This window comes from Hydra viridissima, unplaced genomic scaffold, assembly GCF_058129835.1.
Source record: "Hydra viridissima isolate aposymbiotic clone 2 unplaced genomic scaffold, HvirCarnegie_v1 scaffold_10, whole genome shotgun sequence".
NCBI lineage: Eukaryota > Metazoa > Cnidaria > Hydrozoa > Anthoathecata > Hydridae > Hydra > Hydra viridissima.
In genome coordinates, this window is record NW_028324309.1 from 1,503,059 (window position 1) to 1,525,073 (window position 22,015).

The 22,015-nt window shown below is 28.7% G+C and overlaps 1 protein-coding gene and 1 pseudogene across 3 annotated transcripts; one reads left to right on the forward strand and one right to left on the reverse strand.

Annotated features, from left to right (window-relative positions):
- Window positions 1-6,124: 6,124 nt before the first annotated feature.
- On the reverse strand, window positions 6,125-7,722 carry LOC149882552 (uncharacterized; annotated as a pseudogene).
- A 1,930-nt stretch (window positions 7,723-9,652) lies between these two features.
- On the forward strand, window positions 9,653-20,913 carry LOC149882553 (TNF receptor-associated factor 5-like). 3 transcript variants are annotated; one of them, XM_090100165.1, is made up of 8 exons: window positions 9,653-10,320; window positions 12,110-12,182; window positions 12,479-12,530; window positions 15,250-15,354; window positions 18,503-18,667; window positions 18,817-18,894; window positions 19,046-19,123; window positions 20,550-20,913. In XM_090100165.1, the coding sequence occupies exons 1-8, from the start codon at window positions 10,308-10,310 to the stop codon at window positions 20,778-20,780; spliced, it is 795 nt and encodes a 264-aa protein (XP_089956291.1). In that variant the 5' UTR covers window positions 9,653-10,307; the 3' UTR covers window positions 20,781-20,913. The 3 variants fall into 3 exon arrangements, with proteins under 3 accessions (XP_089956291.1, XP_089956290.1, XP_089956293.1); XM_090100164.1 differs by having other exon boundaries at window positions 9,653-10,309; window positions 10,565-12,182; XM_090100167.1 differs by lacking the exons at window positions 18,503-18,667; window positions 18,817-18,894; window positions 19,046-19,123 and having other exon boundaries at window positions 9,653-10,309; window positions 10,565-12,182; window positions 20,550-20,873.
- The last annotated feature ends 1,102 nt before the right edge of the window (window positions 20,914-22,015 follow it).

The following is a 22,015-nucleotide window of genomic DNA, read 5'->3' on the forward strand; positions in this document are numbered from 1 at the left end:
GTTACAAACGTTTTTAGTGATTTCATTGCTATTGAAAACTTCATTCCTGTTCTGGAAGTGAATTGACATTGAAGGGATGATGGGTTTTTTTTCTAACTTTTGAATCAATTTTATATATCAATTTTCTATGTACCTGCCAAATTTCATTAAAAAATAATGACACGCTCATATTCTATTTTTGCACGCAGTAAAAGTACTAAATATTCTTCTGTTGTAGAGGTTGGGGGGGGGGGGATTCAATATTATGAACATTTTGTATATTTGACTTTTTTTATTCATTAAAAAATTGTTTTTCAAGAAAAATGAAACTTTATTTAAAATATTGGTGATTTTTTTAAAACATGATTTACACACAAACACACACAAAAAACCATATTCTGTTATTAGTTCAATAAAAATATAGCCGAGGCAAAGTAATGCGCTAAAAACAAAACAATGAAGTTCTATTATAAAACCACCGTAATCCGAACGCTAATTTTTTAAGTTGGTTGCAGTTTTCTTAAGCATTCCTTATAATGAATTTTTGTCACTTAAATGGGCATAACTTTTAGTAGAATCATTAACTTTTTATGAAATTTTCACCATCGTTAAAGCTCTTTACAATGGTGTAAAATAATTAAATAGCTGAATAGTTTAAAAATTTTGCACACATACCTATATATAGATGTCTAGATGTCTAATGCGGGAAAATTAACCGAACGTTAAATAGTAACATTGAAATTACGACGAGTAATTGATTCAATTAATTCGTAGCTTCGAGTAATTTGCTCGAAAGGTTCGTTATAGCTTACGTAAACCAATTAATTTGCTTGAAATTTCCGTTAAAACTATGCAAAAAATGTTAAACTTGTTTGCACATATATTTTCTAACAATAATCACAAGGGGCCAATGCTATAAACAATTCTAAGTTTTTTTCGAGAAAAAAAATCTTTCGTAAAAACGCAATTTTTCACGTACGAAAAAAAGTTCGTAATCTCGAAGAATTTATCGCTGTTTGTATTTTTTTCGGCCATTGCTACAAAGCATAAAACGTATACGTCACTAAAATTTACGAACTTTTTTTATCCGTAATATATAGTAGTAATATAATAGTAATTTTTATTGTAATTTTTATTTAGTAGGCCTACTTAATAAATTTTATTAGTCATTAAGTATGCTGTGCTGTCTGTTCTGTTTTTATGAATATTTTTACATTCTAGTATTTGGTGTTTAAAAAAACTGTGTAAAATTAAAGTAGGAACATGGATTTAATTTTTTCGGATTGAAGACTTAGATTTCGAAGTTGCAGAAAATGAGCTTCGCCACCGATTGCCTCGAGAGGTTGGTGTTTAAAACATTACTTAAAATTACTATATATATATATATATATATATATATATATATATATATATATATATATATATATATATATATATATATATATATATATATATATATATATATATATATATATATATATATATATATATATATATATATATATATATATATATATATATATATTTAATGATTTTTTATCGAACAAAATCAGAAATCATACTAAATAGGCGCAGAAATTATATTTTTGTTTTGTTTTTCAATATCATTTTAGTTTAATGGTCGCTTTTTTAACGAAGATGTTTCTGACAACGTTTTTCGAGAGCAGTATCGAGTCCCAAGAGCTGTATTAGATTTTTTAGAAACTAGGCTTAAAGATAATTTGCAACATTACACTAAGCGAAATAAAAGTATTTCAGTACTTTTCCAAATAATGGTATTTCTTCATTTTATTGGCACATGTTTTTTTTCATGTTCTCAGAGACTGTCATGGAATCTCTACCAACACAATTTATCGTATTATACAGTGTAGGAGAAGCTATTTTCAATGTTAGTGTATTAAGTTAATAAAACTATTGGAAGTATATATATATATATATATATATATATATATATATATATATATATATATATATATATATATATATATATATATATATATATATATATATATATATATATATATATATATAAAATTGATATATACTATACATTACATCATGTTATCATTGTTAATTTTATATACTGTAATATATCTCTGCTGTTTTTGAATATAATGATTAAATTGCCATTATTATTACCCTTGTTATATATCATTAGCACTGTTACTTTACATTAGTTTATAACTATTTGTATATAAACTTGAATGTAAAATCTTTATTTAGAAATATAATTGATTGATTACATACTTATATTATGTTAATATATACTATATATTACATACTTATACTATAACATTTGTAAATATATATATATATATATATATATATATATATATATATATATATATATATATATATATATACAGTGCTCGAAGTGAGGCGGGATGGGGCGGGATGCCATCCCGTTACCTTTTTAAATTTTGAAGACCATCCCACCTCTTTTTTTTATGCATATTTTGGGGTGGGATGCCATCCCGGTACATAATAAATTAATGGAAATTTTATTTTATTTTCCTCCTATAAATAAACTTGTAAAAACAATTTTAAAGAATTTAAATGAACTAAAGTCTCAGCTGTTATTTAAAAATTTGCGGTAGAAATTTCAAAAACTAAATCGATAATTATAAAACATTGTGTCTTTTCTTTTGTATTTTAAATAAAAAGTTACCAAGCAACAAAAAGCGACATTGGTTTTTTTTTTTCGATAAAGTATCATTAGAGTTTTTTTTGGTGAAATAAAATATAGTACACAGTAGATTTACTCAACATTAAATGTTATGATTTAAAAAAAATTTACTTATTTTAAATATGGGTAAATGGCTAGCAAGCGGAAGGAAAAGAAAGTTAAGCAGTGATAGTTCTAAAAGTAATTTGGAAAATGACACTGAAATAAATAAAGAAGTGACAGATTTTTCGAGTATTGAAACTTGCTAATCCTTTCCTCAATGTGATGGTATTTTTTTTCAATTATTTAAAAATTGGTAAATACAAAAAAATAAGACTTGTTTAAAAATAAAATGTTTAAATATATCATTGTTTTTTGATTGCTTAATGACGTTTGATGTGAAACTCAACTCAATATTTTACGGTGACAGTCTCTTAAGAATATAACGGACCTCAAGTTGTTTTTTTAATATAGGTTTTTTACTATAGGGATACTCTAGGGATTTATAATTCCTTTATTTAATCTACACAAAATACGAAATCTATAATTTTAGGATAGGTGGGATGGTGATTAGAAAATATTAAAAACCATCCCGCTACCTTTTTTTTCCCACTTCGAGCACTGTATATATATATATATATATATATATATATATATATATATATATATATATATATATATATATATATATATATATATATATATATATATATATGTACATACATACATACATATATATACATATATATAAAATATAATGTAGCAATACATATTTTTATTTAAATAGTTTGCTAATTAAAACATACTAAGCTTCCCAAGAAGAACCTCTTTGTTTTCTCTGATCTTTATTGCTAGTAACATTTTAAGTTCTTTAGACAGCATTTTATTTTGTTGTGTATTTGTGTATTATTTTGTTGTGTATTTGTGTATTATATGGCATATTTATCAACTCCTTATACTTTTCTTTAGTCAAACATTATGAAAAATTTGTTTAACCAGAATTACTATCGAAAACCTTCATAAATAAGTATGGAATTTTAAATTCATGCATGCATTGTTAACGAAGCACAACAAGGAACTGAATAATCGATTAAATGCAGATTTTAAGTAATTAGTTTATTATGAAGTTACCAAAATCCTTTTAAGCTTTATCTATAAAATATCTGCATAAAAACACAAACAAAGAATGTTCAATGATTTTGAAGCGCTAACGTTGTTCCAACAATGGCCGCCAAAAATCACGAAGAAAATATCTAAAATTGAGATCAAAAATCTATCTGAAGTTTTTTTTCGAAAAAACGCATTTTTTATCTGAAAAGGCGATTCCCTTGTTCGTTTATAGCATTGGATTTAATAGCGAAGTTTTTATCTTAAAAACGGAGTTTTTTGAATGTTTATAGCAATGGATTTTTTTTTTCTTCGCTTTTTACGGTAAAAACTTCGTGTTTTACGGAAAAAACTTCGTTTTTTATGTTTATAGCATTGGCCCCAGGACAAGTAGAAATTTAGTTGAAAAAAATGTAGGTAAATTTCGTAACTGACGAATATTTACGTTTACGAATCGCAAATAAAAATACAAATAACAAAAAACTTTTAAAAAAATCAGTAAACTTAACAATACGAATACAAAAAAACCAGCACAAATAAGACTTTAAAAACTCTTTTTTTAAAATGAAAACTGATCTAGTATATGAAGCACAATTTTTAAACAAATAAAATTATATAAAAAGTAACATTTATAGACCAGTATCGTTATCAAGACCCATAAGAGCATAAGACCTTTATCGATATTAAGTCCCATACCGTTATTTACGAACTTTACGAATTGTTAACGGAAATTTTGTAACTCATGTAAGATACAAATTATTACAATTTATTATTACAATTATTACAAATTATTACAAGTTTTGTAACTCACGTAAGATACAAATTATTACAATTAAATCTACTATTAATTCCGTTCACTAGAATATGAACGCAAATTACGTATCAAATAATGACGTTTTTTTACGACAAACGCAACTAATTTCATCGAATTTCGGAAGATCAAAATTTCCCTCTTTCGCGATTAAACTGACGCAACTTCGTTTAATCGCAATTGTTAGTCTCTTATCTAATAAAAAGTTGACATTTGTCACAAGATTCCCAACGTCTTACCCTTAACTTGAAAAACGAATGATGATAAAATCTCTACAAAAGATAATCCATATAATTGTAAAACATCCGTTGACATTAATTTAGATTTAAAAATTCATTTAAAAATGATATAAAATGGGGTAATGGGACAAAATGGTTTTTTTTAGATAGGAGTAAATAAACCTTGATATGAGTATGGAAACAAAAATATAGTTATTAGCTTTGAAGATCAGTTTTTCATTAGTTTAAAATTTTTGCCAGAGTCATTCCATGCCAACTGGACCAAGGTTCAACATGGACCCCCTCAGATTTTAATGAAACTTAGTGGGTTTGTTAATATCAATGAGAAAAGCAATTCCTGAAAATTTCAGCATAAAATCTTTTGTGGTTCATAAGGTACAGTCGTTTGAAATTTCTGATTTTTCCAAAAATAAAAACTTCAGTAGCAAAAACATGTTTTCTTTATACTTTGAAGCTCTATATTTTAAAAACAAAATTTCAGAAAACCTTCTAGTTTTTTTTATTGTATACAACTCTTGACTTACTTTAATAAAACTTTGACATTGAATTCTCAAATGTCACATTTTTTCCATAATGGCTACCTAAAAAAAGCTTAAAAAAATTGTTTGCAAATATAAAAAGTTGATTTTTGACGAGTCAATATACAAAATCTGCAATTTAAGAAGTGAAAAGACATATTTTTTTAGTTTCTATATATGGTAGGCTTCCAAATTTTTTAAAATTTACTAATAAGATACAAATCAGTAAAAAATTATAGACTTCTAAAAATGGCTGCGGCTAAATCTTAGGAACATGTGCCTCCACTTCAAACCACCGGTAACCAAGGACCAACACTGGTTTTAATAAATTTTTTTTTCTTCTAATTTAATAGACTTTATTTCAAACGCACCACTAAATATACTCATATAAAAAACTGTGAAATTTAGTTTTAAGTGTCAGACTGTAAAAAGACTACATATAAAACTTATAGGTAGCCTATTAGGTTAAAATGAAAAAAAAGACTTTCTAGTCTAATTTACCCAATATTTAATACCATGACCTTAAGTTTTGTAATATTCTTCCAATACACTCATTATTCCACCCTCCACATTAATTTGACTTATATGATTATCATGTTGAAATTTAGATTACAACTTTTACAAAGTTAATATAATAACTGATATAAGTTATTTGATTTGTCAACACAATGTACAAGTTGATTATGTAATAAAAAATATTATCTAATAAACAATCAATATAAACATTGAATCTTTCAAATAAATATTTGCTAAAAAACTATGTTTAAAACAAATAAATCTAATTTATAATAATTTTGCTAAATTTTTATTTAACTATGTTACTTATGCTATTGTACAAATGTAATATTTCATAGCACCTACCAGTTGTTGATTGAACTTTTAAAGATGAAATTTTGCATAAAACATGCGTTATTGGAACCCAGCAAATATCTTCTTTATGTAGCCAAGTAAAAGTGTTTAACAAAATATACTGCTTCATGAACTTGATAAGAACATCTTGATTTTCTTCAGATATTTCCACAATATTGCCTAAAAACCACTTTGCATCATAAACACATGCTATATTGATTTCTGGTGAAAGAGAAGCAAGTGGAACCATATGATGCATTTTAGAATCATTTACATTAGTATACATATTATCAATATAATGGTGCAGGTTCACCATATAATTTTTATATTGTGAACCTGCACCATCACTAAAATAAATGCAGTGGTTAAAGGAAGGCATCAGCTCTTTTAAATGTTTTATTACTTCATAAATGAAACAATGAACTGAGTTTGTATTGTGTTGCAAATGATCTAAAAAATACAAACACTTTTACATTTTATCATATTTTCTTCCATATAGTAAATGACAAAAGGATGCAATGTTGCTTGACTGTTGTTCCAATGGAAACCTTGTACTGTATCTTGAATTAAAAAACTGTAATTTTCAGCAAAGTCTAGTAATACTAAAGTATGATTACTTGGTAATGTTATTTTTAGATGCTGCAAATATGCTGCTTGATTTTTGGCTATATAATGATGATCTCTTAATTGGTCTATTTGTTGACAAGCTTTTTCAATAAAACCATCCACTGGAAGAGTTAGTGCAACTGTGTCATGTTTTTTGTTGGCTTTTTGCCACTGATTAAAGGTGATTTCTTCCAAGCTGTGTTTATCAAATAAAGCAGTAAGATACACTTTAAGTGTGTTGTTATCTGGGCAGTTATCGCAGCTGTGCAGCATGCAATCTCGATTTGTTAAGTCACATGCAACTAATGTCAAGAGGTCTTTATAGTCTAAAATATCTGGTATTTTTAATCCTAAAAGTTTTGCATTTTGGTGGTACTCACAAACACATAATGAATGGAGACCTGAAGCACCTCCAATAGGAATAATCTACTTAGGTCTAAGTTCACAAAACTTAGAAAACCCAATCTTGACATTGATGGAAATTTTAATGAACTCTAAATAAAGTTCTTTTATGTTAACTAGAAGTCTTTTTTGAAAATGTTGTATTTTACCATTAACTTGGATTAAGACATACTGTTTCATACCTGGACACATTCGAAAGTATTCATCTGATTGGTAAAATTCATGAACTTGATTTTTTAATTTATCACTAATAGATCTTCCTTCTTTTTTAGATGGTTCTGCCATTATGCCACACATTTGTTTCAAATTCCTTGCAGCTTTTATCATTCTAAGGTAAGCAGAAAAATAGTTCCAACTCTCAGGAACCAAAGTCAGTAATTTATGTTTTTCTGATTTCGAAGAAACATCAAACTTTGTTTTAATTAATTCCATTAATGAATCCAAGTCTTGTTTACTTTTGCAACACAGCTCTTTTGTTTTTGGTTCATCCTTAAATCTGGAGAAACTCCCAAAACAGTTGCTATTTTCTTTTGGGTTGCAGTATGGATTTTGTTCATTTTTCTTTTTGCATAGCTGACCCTGTCTTTATGAAAAACCAAGGATATTAATGCTTGAATTAAAGTTTTCTTTTAAAATGTTAGTCTCATTAAAATCATTATCTTTATGTTGACATGAGTCGCTTCCATAATCTTTTTTTGTTATTTCTTAAATACAGCATTTTTTGACATTCTGTACAAAGCTTATGACCAGGTATTAAGTCAAACTCCTTCGCAACATCCAAACTGTTTACTCTGATAGATTCTAAAAGGTAACACAATGATAAAACATTAAAGAAGCCATTATCTTTTAAAAAATTAGTTAGATAATTTATATATGTCAAATTTTTTTTTTAATACTTTTTAATTTAATTTTGTGTTTGTTGAATGGATCGCAACAAAAGCTTCCATCATATGAAGTCTCAAATCTATCCAAGTAGACCTTTTGATGGTGATTACAAATAGTTTGAATATGATTTACTTTACTCTGCAAGTGTACAAGTTCTTGATCTTTTTTTGTTGATTCCTCAAAACCTTTAATTTTTTTGATTTTGGTAAATTTTACTTCATGGCAATTATAATTTAATGCTTTTCAAATGGAACATTGAGTTAGATCTAGCGATGCACTTGCCATTTATTTTTTATTACTACCTAAAAAGATTTATTTAAAAACAAGTTTTGAAACTAAGGTTTCCATAAGTTTTGGCACAACAAATAAATAGGAATTGACAAAATTTGCAAATAAAAAAAAAAAAGATATAAAAAGGAAACTCAATAATTTGCTTGTTTTTTATGTCACAGCTTTTAAATTTGTATGTTGAATTCTTTGTTTGTGTATATAGACACTTCATACATCAGACATATTTCTTTCTAAGTTCTAGGCAAAAATGTGCATGTTAAAAAGTAAATGCTTGGGATAGGGGGGAGGGGGCAGGTAAGAGCTAGGGCTATTTAAAAACTGAGTTTAATTCAAGCTTAATTAAAAACTTATTTCTAGTACTTATTGTGAAATACTTTTAAATTCATATATACTTTGTATTAGAATATATAACACAAACTAAAGTACAACAATAACTTTATTTTTATTGTTTTTAATGCATTTTGGGCAATTTTCATTGTTCTGATTTGTGACTTCCCCATGAGTACCCACTATTTTTTTTCTGAAATCACTATAATAAAGTCTATTAAATTAGAAGAAAAAAAAAAATTATTAAAACCAGTGTTGGTCCTTGGTTACCAGTGGTTTGAAGCGGAGGCACATGTTCCTAAGATTTAGCCGCAGCCATTTTTAGAAGTCTATAATTTTTTACTGATTTGTATCTTATTAGTAAATTTTAAAAAATTTGGAAGCCTATAATATATAGAAACTAAAAAAATATGTCTTTTCACTTCTTAAATTGCAGATTTTGTATATTGACTCGTCAAAAATCAACTTTTTATATTTGCAAACAATTTTTTTAAGCTTTTTTTAGGTAGCCATTATGGAAAAAATGTGACATTTGAGAATTCAATGTCAAAGTTTTATTAAAGTAAGTCAAGAGTTGTATACAATAAAAAAAACTAGAAGGTTTTCTGAAATTTTGTTTTTAAAATATAGAGCTTCAAAGTATAAAGAAAACATGTTTTTGCTACTGAAGTTTTTATTTTTGGAAAAATCAGAAATTTCAAACGACTGTACCTTATGAACCACAAAAGATTTTATGCTGAAATTTTCAGGAATTGCTTTTCTCATTGATATTAACAAACCCACTAAGTTTCATTAAAATCTGAGGGGGTCCATGTTGAAATCCTAAAATTTTGGTCCATTTGGGATGGAATGACCCCAAAGTAGTTCAAGTAACTTTGGCTTTCAATGAACTTTGATGTAATTATTATGTTAATTATGTTAATTATGTTTTATTATGATTTATGATGAATTATGTCATATGGTGCAAAAAATTCATGTGATAAGTTGAAGCTCATATTCAATTCAATTAATATAGAACAGAGTATTATTAAAATGTGTGAATTTTGGAGTGTGTGAAATTTTCCTAGATGTGGAACTGTTTTTAGCATCATCCCCACCAATGAGGTATAATGGGGTAGGAGATGTGGGGAAAAATGGGGCATTCCCCATTTTATCCCAAATATTTCAGTCTTTTTTAATGAATTTTAGATTTATTATTTATGAAATTTTTATGAACATAAAATAAATTTTTGTACTGAATGTTTGTTTGTATACATATATATTACTCTTTTACACTGATTAATAGGATAATAATATGAAGAAGAATTTATACTAGAAAACCTTTGTAGCTTATGGTAAACAGAAAGAATGCTAACATAAAATCAGTCAGTCACTCTTTAAAAATGATAAGCTATCATTACTAATAATAATTGTTTTTCAAGTTACATAAAATGAGAAATTATGAATAAACATCAAATCCATATGTATAGAGTGAAAGTGCCACGCAACGTACAATTCTCTCTGTGATGAAGGATGTAAAAAAAATATTGTTGAAGGATGTAAAAAAGCTGCCAAAGTATATAGTGTACAACAAACTACCCTTGAAGAAAGAGTGAAAATCTCTCAAAAAAAATCCTGATATTAAAAAAATGTATGAAAAGAGTATGTTCAAATGATTATTTATTTACAGTATAGATACAATATATTTTTAAATAATTGATATTAACACTCTTTGTCAAGCTGTATGTATATATATATAAATACATATATATATATATATATATATATATATATATATATATATATATATATATATATATATATATATATATATATATATATATATGTTATAGACCAACTTAAAGTATTAATAAACGTATAAAATGTTAATGTTTTTGTATTTTAGCTCTAAATGAACTCGCTATGCATGTTCAGCTGATGAAAAAGACACTTTTTAGGCTCAGCTCAATTGAGTTCAGAAAGTTAGGGTATGAGCTAGCAGTTAGAAACAATAAGAAACACAGTTTTAATAAAAATCTTGGGGTTGTCAGTTATGAACAGTTATGAAGGTTTTATGGAGAGATATTTCAAACATTTGTCTCTTTGTAAACCTGAGGCTACATCAGCCACGCATGCTGTTGCAGCCTCAGGTTTTGCTCAGATTTCATGCTACAATGACAAATGCCATAAATAGCTTTCTAAAAGCAGGCATATGGCTAGTGAATAGAAATATTTTTTCAAAGCAGTTTTTCTGACAGCAAAGCTACTGATATTAATTTCAGTGAAAATGAAGTTAATACCAGTAGTTTGCTAAAGTATACTAAGTGATCAGTATTTGCTGATACTTGTGACATGACTATTACCAGCCACCTCTGTGTATCTGCTAGCTTTCTATCTGTAATTACCAGTCATCCACTGGCTGCTAACACCCAAAAACCTGCTTTTAGTTGCAATCTTAGCACTTCCAACAGGAATACAATGACTTCTACAATCCAATCACCTGGTTGTACTGGCACAAATTCTACTTCCTCCAGCTTTTTAACTGCTTCTATTGGCAATCCTAAAACTACATCATTTCAAAAAGTATCTCCAAGGTTTACTATCCCAGTACCAAAGCAGAAATTGCAAAGGAGACTATCAAGGTGAAGAGGAAAAACTGCAATCCTAATCTCTTTTCCATATCAAACATCATTGTTAGTCACCCTGAGTAAAAATGTGCCAACTGCATTAAGAAAAAAGGGAAAAGACTCAAATGACAAACAAAAATGGTTTTGCATTAAAAAAAAAAGAGAGAAAATGCTGAAGAAGATGGACAAAACACTTCTGCAAGGTAAAAGAGGAAAATGATGAAAAAGTAAGAGGAAGACACTTCCTGTCTATTAAGAAAATTGCTCAATTAGTTTTGAAAGTTTCTTGTAGTGATTGCCACAGGTGGGCACATTACTTGCATGGTTGTTCAGAAGAAAAAGATAAAGACCAAGTGTTATTTGTGACCTATGCATAAACTGTAAATAAAGTTTACAACCTATTTTATTGTTTCAATGTTTACCCCATTTTGCTCTTAGCATGGGGTAGAATATTTTTTTCAAGGATTTTTAAATTTCGAATGCTTCCTTTTTTATTTAATGCTATTGGTTTCTTTTTTTGTCAGATAGTAGTTTGTATTGTATTTTTTCAGAAAAAAATTGCTTCAATTTAAATTACTTTTGTTAGTTTTTTGACAGCTTTTCCTTAAATACCCCATTATGACCCAGTCTCCCCTACTTTCAAAAATATTTTTTCTTTTACCCTTTTTGTTGTATTTAACAATGTTTGATCATTTTAAAAAGTCTTTTAAAGATTTTAGCAACTATCAAATTTTGAATGGATTGTCAACTGGAATATGGAGGGTTTGATGAGTATTTTTTGAATCAACTTCCAGAGGAATTTGTATGTCCTATCTGTATTTTAGCAATACGCGAACCCGTTCAAACAGAATGTGGACACCGATTTTGTTTATCATGTCTAGAAAAAACAAAAGATAGGTGAGAATTTTTGATTGGAGATATGTGAAAAAAATGGAGAAAGCAATTAAAAACAAAATCATTTTCAAAAATAGTTTTTATATATATATATATATATATATATATATATATATATATATATATATATATATATATAAAATCTGTGTGTGTCTCTGTGTGTGTATATTGTTGCAACATTTTCGAGAGAAATTGTTTATCAAGTAATCCAATAAAGTGGTTGTTTAAAGTTAATGTTTTTTTTTTTTTTTTGTCTAATGTTTTGATGATTTAGTTACAAAAATTACTTAAATTTTTAGAAACAAAAGGGTATTTTGTCCATTAGACAATAATACTATAAACCCAAACAAGGTAAGTTGTTTTGTGGTATAGTGGAGTTGTCTGCATAGTTCGTTTCTGTTATTAAAACATTGACAATTTTCTTGATTATAAGTCTATGATTGTGTGGTACCATAAAATGAGGTGACTTTGCTTAGAATTTTTTAGTCCTAACTTTAGTTGTACTTTGACAAAATTCTTTATCGTGTTATCACAGCAGTGAACACGGGAAAAAAATGTGTTTTTTTTTTTTCTTGTTAATGTTCATTTCTAATTTTAAAATCATATTTTTAAAATTGCATCAGGTATAAACACAACTGGGGATAGGAAATATTCCGTTTAAACATTTTTGAGTTGTAAATATATATATTCTATTTCTTTCTTCCCAATTGCTTTAATTCTAATATAAAAACAGCATTGCACATGGTCCACATGGTCCAGGAACATTTCCATACAGAAATTGACTTTGTTTGACTCTAAAATCTGGACTAAAAATATATTTGTTGATGAAAAAAAAAACATTGAAACTTAGGTCTTTCAAACTCAAGAAATGGGGAAAATATGATTTTATGATGCAAAAATCTGAACGTTTTTAGAACTGTAGATTGCTATACTTTTCATAGATTTACCACATTTTAAACAGTATAAATATGATGGGTGGACTGAATATTTTGAGAGAAAATTAAAATAATTGTTTCTCATTTTTATTTTCTGATTATTTTATCAAAACAACATAAAAAAGGGATAAAAACTTCTTGCTGTTCACAAATTAGGGAAAGGTTCCCTAATTTGTGAACAGCAGTTAATACTCATTCCAAGTAATAATTACTTTTTTCATAACAAGTAATAATTGGCTTTGACAACTTTCATATTGATCTATTTTAATTCACTTTTGATTCTGTTTGCCAGCTGTTTTGCATTTGTTACTGCTCAACCTTGCTTATAAACCATACCACCCAAAATGGACCAAGAATGGCACAGAAACACCTTTACTGGATAACCTTACAAAGACCTTTAGTGTAAACTTCTTACATTTAAATCTTACATCTGGTGGACTGGTTTGCATGAATAAAATCTAGCATTCCTGGGTATTCACAATGAATTTTTCTTCTCCATCATAATTTGCATTTTTTAATACTTGCTAGGCATTTGTTTGAGTAGTTGTTTTATGTACATTTGAAGGTCTCTCAGTGTGGCCTAAGAAAGGATGATCTGCTGAGATAACTAAAACCATAGGAATTATTACAAAGAGCCTGTCTCTTCCTTTTTTTTAAATCTCAAAAAGGAAGAAGCAAAAGAGGCCAAGATTTTTCAGTGCTTCTATTAATCTTCATGGAATATTGAAGTTGGCAATAGTCAATAAACTTCTAACAATTAAGGTTGGATTTGATGGTTTAACTGGACAGTTTTATAAACAGACAACTGGGGAAAGAAAGATGAGAGAGAGAGAGAGAGTTACTAGTAAGTAAAAAAAAGAAATTCAGGAAAAAGTCAAAGTTTTGCTTGGATATGCAGTTGATATTCCCAAAAGTGGAGACTCTGGCTCATCAAATGATGGAAATACTGCATGACAAGTATTTACAAGCCATAACAGTTTTACTGAGGAAGTTGGAGTTGATAAAGATCTTATCAAACAATTTTACAGTATCTTGTCCTGGAAGAGCACACCAGACCTAGATAATCAATATTGTAAGGATATTTCCAAGACATGCAACATATTATGAATGATATCCCATGTCTACTGGTGTTCATGAGAAGATTCTTCATTCAACAAAGATGTTAAAAACTAGAGGGAAAATTTTATAGGAAAAAATTTCAAGGAAGCTGACAAAGGAAGAGGTCATAAAAAGATTGCTTTGCACCTTAGATTCATTTTCCACTTCAATCTGGGGAAGATACGGGTCAAGAAAGAACCAGACCTTAATTATGTGTCCTAAATGTTATTGATATAGGGGTCCTACATTTACCATATTCTCTCTTAGGCTTAAATATGTCTTAGGTTTAAAACACGTGTCACACCTCATTTATTATTCTATTATGTGTTCTTGGTCTGCTACTTATAGTTGAAGTTGTTGCCGTCCACCAGGGGGTCCTATATGCACCAAATGCTCTGGAGGCTATTTTAAATCAATAAAAAAATTTTTTTCTTTAAAAAAATAGGGGTTTGAAACATGTCACACAATGTTACCACATGATTTTTTTTCAAAAAATGATGGAGATGTAATTTTTGCCTAAAATGTCACATTTAGGACCATTAAAAGCTGTCTATTTTAACAGATTACATAAAAAAGATGCGTTTATAATGGAAGCTAATGTAGGTTTGAAAGCATGTCAGTACACTTGTTTTCTTAGACTTTTTAAATCAATTGTTTGAGAGATGCCTAATTCTTGAAACCAACATATTCATACTTGTTTATTTTAGACTAATTATTGATAAATAGGAAATTAAAAAAACTATACCAACATAAAAGCAGCACATGTAATTTCTGTGATTAAATTAATAGTCACCTCTCATATGTGTAACGTCAATTCTTAAGTGTAAAGTTACCCATTAACTGTAAAGTCACTCCGGTTTTACGTTACAAAGCTGTTTTAAAGTGACATTACTATCACTATTGGAATACTTATTTTTGTTTGTTTGTTTTATCAACTTTGAATTGTGATAAACCATAAATTCAATTATGCAAAGTAGAGCTGTGATCTTGAAATCCTCAAAATCAACCGGAATAACACCGACTATTTTTGTTAGTAGATATTTCCCGACAAAGCTGTGGAAAGAGTTATACTGAATTTTACGATAAAATGCCACAACTTCTCACGAAATTGCCAATGGACCGGACAACTTAGAGCAGTAAAAGTAAGGATTATAAACTAATACTAAACGTTTGTTGTTGTTTTTATTTAGTGTCTTCTGTTTAATAGACGTTTGTTTAGAAACTTGCTTAAAATGTTCATAAAATAAAATTTTTAATCAAGTTAATGAATTAATTTTAATCGGTACAACAGGTAAATCAGCACTATTCCTTTTTGCAATCCAAATGCCAAATTCCTTTTTGCAATCCAAATGCCAAATTTCTTCAAAATTGTGGGGAAAATAGAAAGTGTATGTTTTGCGGGATAGGAGGGGGTTGAATTGAATTCGAGTATATCTTAAGTGATGGCAAGCTATAAAACTTTATTTTTCAACAAAGTAAGAGATATTCAAATGGATCTTATTCAAATAATTTTCGTAGTTTCACTTTAAAATAAAATGAAGAAAATAAAAATGATAAATTTTAAAATTAAAACAGACAAAAGTTTTTTTATCTAAATTTCTTAATACAACAACAAATATCTATGATAGCAATAGTAATCTTTAAATATCATTCACCAAACGAGGTTACTCTCATCTTAAAGCATTCCAAGATAAGTCTCGTTATTTCATATAGAAATTGTAATTTTATGAGTTTAGTCTCATTTGCAATTAAACAGTACAAGTGGAGACCAGTTCCGCCTAGGGCTATGGAGCCAGTAAGTCACTGTTCCAACTCCGACTCCTTGATTTTGTCATGAACTGACTCCTGACTCCGACTCTTTCATAAATAATTGGCTATTTCATCGTTATGATACAAATAATCTAACAATTTAGTGCTTTAAACAATATTTTTTAGAAAACAATTTCTGAAAAAAACAACTTTTCTGAACTCTTGTTATGCAATAAACTCTTATGCAGTCACTAATAAAATTATGAGTTTTTCAAAATCATACTTGAAGCATTGTCAGTTGGACAGAAAGAATTTGTTCTTCTTTAACTTCGTATTCTTGAAGAATCTTTTGCACCAAGACCTGGAGAAATTTGCTGGTGTGATTAGCTTTGTTGTCTTTTACTGCCAAGGTCAAGGTAACTACTTCAGTTTTTTTAAAAACAAATTGGACATTGATTGCAAAATAGTTCACTCTGTTAAGAAACACAAAGCGTCCCTTAAGATATTATTTAAGTTTTTCTTTTTGTTTAACAGTTCTTCAATCACTAATTCTCTCTCTCTCTCTCTCTCTCTCTCTCGAAACAAAGTTAATTGAATACTTACAGTTTTTCTAATGCAAAGTTAATTGAATACTTACAGTCTTTCTGTTTTGTGAAGCAGCTCTTTTGTGCTTGGTGGTGGCACGCCTAGCTTTCTACTAAGAATATACAGCACAGTGTTAGACAGTTTAAGTTGGGGGTTGGGGTATCATGAAGTTATCTATTTTAAGGGATGGTAGAGGAGAGCTCAGGGAAGGTGATTTATGATTCTCAGTGATAAGCAGCAAAATACCCTATTGCTTATCACTGTTTTAAAGGCCTTAAACTAACATGTCAAACTCCTTACCCTCCAGTTAATGCAAACTACAATTCCTATTATGTCTGGATATCCTACAGCTATCAGAGCATCCTGGGACTTGTAGTTTTGTAACAACTGGAGGGCTAGAGTTTGATACTTGTGCTTTAGACTGACAGAACATAAAATATTTTAATGAGTAACATCTATAAAATCCATACAAAAATTATGAAACTTTTAAAGATTTTTTTTAAGCTGGAATCGGGGTTGGTACAATTTTTCCGACTCCGACTCCACAACTCAAACTCCGATTCCACAGCCCTGGTTCCGTCACATATTGTCTCGGGGGGGGGGGGGTCTCGTCTTGACGTATATCATATTGTTTCACTAAAGAGTAGTTAAATAATTATATTAGTTTCTAGACCCTTATTCCGTTGTACTCTGTCCTCTTTGATCTGTAAATACATATCAGCGATCTCCGCAATTTTTTTTCAAAATTCAAGACTTAAGTTGGAAAAAAAATTCTAAGTTTTTTTTTTTCTATGCTTTCTATCCTGCTAATTTATTTTTTGATTGTCCAAAAATTCGAGTCCAGTCGTTTCCTTGTCACAAAAGCACGCAAGAACAAGGGTTTGAAGGCTTACACCGAGAAAGAAATTCCGAAGCAATTAATTGATGGAGATTTAAAAGCATTTGGCTGCGCAAAGAAGTTTGTCAAACTTTTCAACCGAGAGAATTCATGCATTATTGAGGATGACAAAACTGCAAAAAAGATCTCTCACAGTTGCCCTGCCATCAATATTGTTATCACTCAAATGGTGTCTATGTCAGCAACAAATTTAAATATATTCAGACAGAAAAATTTGCTTCGAAGATCCTCGTTTGGCAAGTAATTTAATCTTGTGGCCTTAAGAGTTCTCTATTCGTCATTCCAAAGACTTTGACTTCCGATTTTTATATCACCAAATATCTTCAGAAACGTCTTTTGCCATTTATTAACAAACAAAGCAAAGCAGTTGTATTTTGGCCGTATTTGGCAATGATCCAATATTCTAAGAAGACAAATTATTGGTACAATCAAAATAGCATTGAAATCATCCTGAAAGATGCGAATCCTCCGAACTGCCCTGAGCAGCGCGTATTCGGGAGTTACTGGGCACTTGTAAAAAGAATCTTGAAAAGCAACAAATCAGCAAAAGATGACGAAGAATATAAGCAAAAATGGATAGCAGCATCTAAAAAGGTCACTAAAAGTAAGATCCAGGCCATGATGGTGTCTACTCTCAAAAAAATTCGATTACCTTCTGAGCGTCTTTTGAAATCCGTACAAACTGATTAAAAACTTTAAATGTTACAATAAACTTCAGTATAAAAAAAATTTGGAAATCAATTCGTTAAGTATTTCTCGAGTTACTGCTAATTATATCCGACTGGAAAGTATTAAGCCCAACGATACTAATTCCTGTTTTTTTACTTATTACAAATAGTTTGGATATTCTTTTTCAAGATTGAAGTGGCTTTCTACTTTATAGAAAATAAACGGAACAGAAAAATATTTAAACAATGCCTATTTATTGGTTGAAACGAAATGGAATAAAATGCTTTGAGTCAGGTAGGGTAAATAAACGAAATACGCATTTTCTGTTCCGTACCTTGTTAAAAACTCACCTTTGGTTTTTAGATCAATAGATTTTTTTATTGAATTAGGACCATGTCGAAAATTGCGCGTATGAAAATGTTGAATGCCCAAATGAATTGTGTCTGACTTTAATCATGCGCAGAGATCTACCTGAGCACTTAGAAATAAATTGCTGGTATCGCAAAATTACTTGTCAATATTGCATTCAGAAGCTTATTTATAAAGATCTAGAAGTAAGAACAAATTGTTTAAAATCAATTTTTTTAAATTACATCTTATAACTTAATTCTTGCAAGTTGAGCTGATGTTAAATGACGTCTCTTTTATCGAATATCGTTCACTACACAAATTCTGAATTCAGTGATTGGAATTTTTAATTTAGGTTCACTTAGAAAATTGCAAATATTTCCCACTCGAATGTTTGAACAAATGTGGCTCGAAAAGGATATTACGAAAAAAGGTAGCTTTGTAACTAGAAGAATATATTTAAAAAAAGAATTTTAGATTAAAATTTGATCAAGAAAAAAAAAAGATAATTTGATAAACAATTGTTATTTTTAAAAATTTTAACATTGATCTGTATACAACGATTTTATTAAATTTTAACAAAGATGACCATGCATCTTGCTGATGATTGTGCACATACTGTTGTTCCTTGCGATTACTTGAACGCTGGATGCTCTTTCAAGGTGAGAATGTTAAAATGCACAAAAATCATTATCAATTTTTTAAAGTTTACATACAAAGTTGCGTACATAAAATCATCGTAACACAAAGTTGGATGTTGAAGTGATGCAGATAGTCCAATGTTTTTCAGACTCTGTGTGTGTGTGCGTGCGTGCGTGTGTGTGTGTGTGTGTGTGTGTGTGTGTGTGTGTGTGTGTGTGTGTGTGTGTTTTGTTCGCATCTAATTTCGGTAAACTGCAAAGAGGGCGTCGAAAAATACTTGTCATAATAAAAACAATAAATCACTGCTTATTGGGAAAACTCGCGGATTACATGTATTAGAAAATTATATATGCGGAATACCTGTATCATATGTAAAAGAGATGAAACCGACGTTTCAACCCTAGAGATACTCCTATTTACTTGGGTATCCCTAATAATATTAGAATAACATCCCTAAAGAATCGTTGTTTGTCGGAATTGTTTTAGTGAATATTCTTCAAAAGAAAACCAATAAAAAAAGGTTTTATGAAGAAAGCTGTTCGTAATGCAGAAGTTTAATTTGTAGTGAGCTACTTAATAAAACCAAAAATTATTTGGAAATATTTTTTTATAAATTACAATCTGAAAAAGTTAGTTTTATCGTAAAACAGCTGAAGTTCAGAGATTTAATTTACTGAAATTAAATTTCGTTAAATGGAAAATCTAATTCAAAATTTAATTCCTGCTGGAACAATACTTTGTCTATTACTGCATATTTATTAACTCACAAAAGTTATTTTTACTGGATAATAATAAGCTTTAAAAGAGATATTTAGTTGAAGGATTTATTTGTAACTTAAAACAAAACAATTAAAAAAGAATCACCTGATAACAAGTGTAATTACAACCCTAAAGCAGTGACGTATGTAAAAAAAAAATACTTGTCTAAAGGGACAACACATTTCATTTAAATTGCTCCCTTGGTGAAGAGCAAACTAATCATTTTTATCAAAATGGAATAATTGTTATTATTGCATTGATAAACAATATTTGTTAGAGAAAAAAGCTGGATTAGAGTAAGGCTTTGTACTAAATATTTTAAAAAACTAAATTTTGGTCCACGTGGTTTCATTGCTCTGTTAGAAATAATATATATGTTGTATCTCTATTATTTGAGCTTTTTTTTTTTTTAATGTGGTTTATACATATTTTTCAAAATCTATCTGCAAATATGTAGCTGTATGCGATCTGAAAATCAGAATAACTTCATCGCACCTCTCGGATGAAGCCTCAGACGCAAATTTATTGATTTACATCAACCTAGTTTTTTTGCTTTGTTTTTTTTGTTGTTTTTTTAATTAGTTTGAAAGACAATTTTTTGCGATTCCTTAAAAATATAATTTGGATTTTTCAGCTCTTCAAATAAATTTATAATTAACGTTTCTTTTCCCTTTGGATGACTTTTAGGCAATGCGAAAAGAGCAAGTTGCTCACAACAATTCTTCAACAAGTGATCATCTTTCTTTGGCAATGACAAAGTTGTCCACTCTTGAGAACAAAGTAAATGACAACGAAAAAGAAATAAGTTCAATGAAAGAGAGTATCATTAATTTTGAACGAACAATAAACTCATTGCAGCTCAAAATCAGTGAAATAGAAAACAAACGAAATTCAACAGAACGGAATAGATATTATTAAGTAATAACTATTAGTCGAAGGATGCAGCAGACAAAATCATCAACTTTCTTTGACATTTTTTGCCTGTGCAATAAAAATAAATAAATAAATTGATGTAATAGCATTATTTTTTCGGACAAGCAACAAAATTCCTCAATTTTGCTTCTTTAAACTATTTGTAATTTTGTATAAAATATCGAAATGTTGAATTCTAAAAAACTGCACTTGATATCTCTTATATTGATACCATACCTTGTGGATATCTCATTAATAACGATGAGTTGGATTTATACTGCCACTGAAACAGCTAAGTTTATAGAGAGTTTGTATGGCTGATATGTTATGCCTCCTATTGTACACAAACCGCTACTGCATAGTACTTCCATATTACGTAAACTAATTTTGCCAATTCTGGTATGTTCTGGGGATGTATTGATGAGTTGGAATAAATAAATAAAAAATTTTAGAAAAGCATAAAAATTATCTAGGAAAACCATTACCAAATGACTTATTAAAGTGATTGTAAGATAAATAATGAAATAAATATAACAAGTCTGAACAAAAAAATTAATTTTATGTATCAACGTCTTTTAAAAACCACTTTTATGCAAATATCAAGTTGAATAATGTACCAAGATGTTGTGTATTGGCTTGAAAATTCTAAAACTTTGATTAAAATTATTTTTTACACGTGCAGCAAAATCTTACTTAAGGTAAGATAACCCATGGGCTATCTTACCTTAAATATGGCGCATGTTAGCCTAAGGAATGTCACCTAAAATAAAACATTGTAAAAATATTCAATTTATATAAGCTTTTAAAAAAATTTTAAAAAAATGTTTTTCGTATATGGTTTTAGCAACCCATAGAGAAACAAAGAAGAACTTAAAAGCGAAAGAGTTAGGAATAAAAGATCAAAAAACAGGCCTGCTCTCGCCTTTCGTTTTCTCATCAGACGTTATGATTATTTGTTAATGGTAAGATAGTTTACATAAGATTTATATTACGCAGTTACGCAGTTATTGGTTTCGTTCAAAACAAAAAAAAAGTTTCTGTTACATCACAGGTAAGTTGAAGATTGTTATGAGGAGAATATTTGTTACTTAACTTTTAAAATTTTAAGTAATTTTCTGGGTTCAAACCCTTATATTTGTACAAAAAAAAATTACAATTTTATAATTATAAAAATATTATAACTACAATGTAAAGAATTTAAACATAAGAAATAAAAAGTTAACATTTGAAAGGTTTCAAAA

Bases quoted from the DNA above. Each gene is read 5' to 3' on its own strand.
- LOC149882553 (XM_090100164.1), top strand. From the start codon at position 12,022: ATGGATTGTCAACTGGAATATGGAGGGTTTGATGAGTATTTTTTGAAT. The intron at 12,183-12,478 runs GTGAGAATTTTT...TTAAATTTTTAG, and splicing joins CTAGAAAAAACAAAAGATAG to AAACAAAAGGGTATTTTGTC. The intron at 18,895-19,045 runs GTAGCTTTGTAA...ATTTTAACAAAG, and splicing joins AAAGGATATTACGAAAAAAG to ATGACCATGCATCTTGCTGA.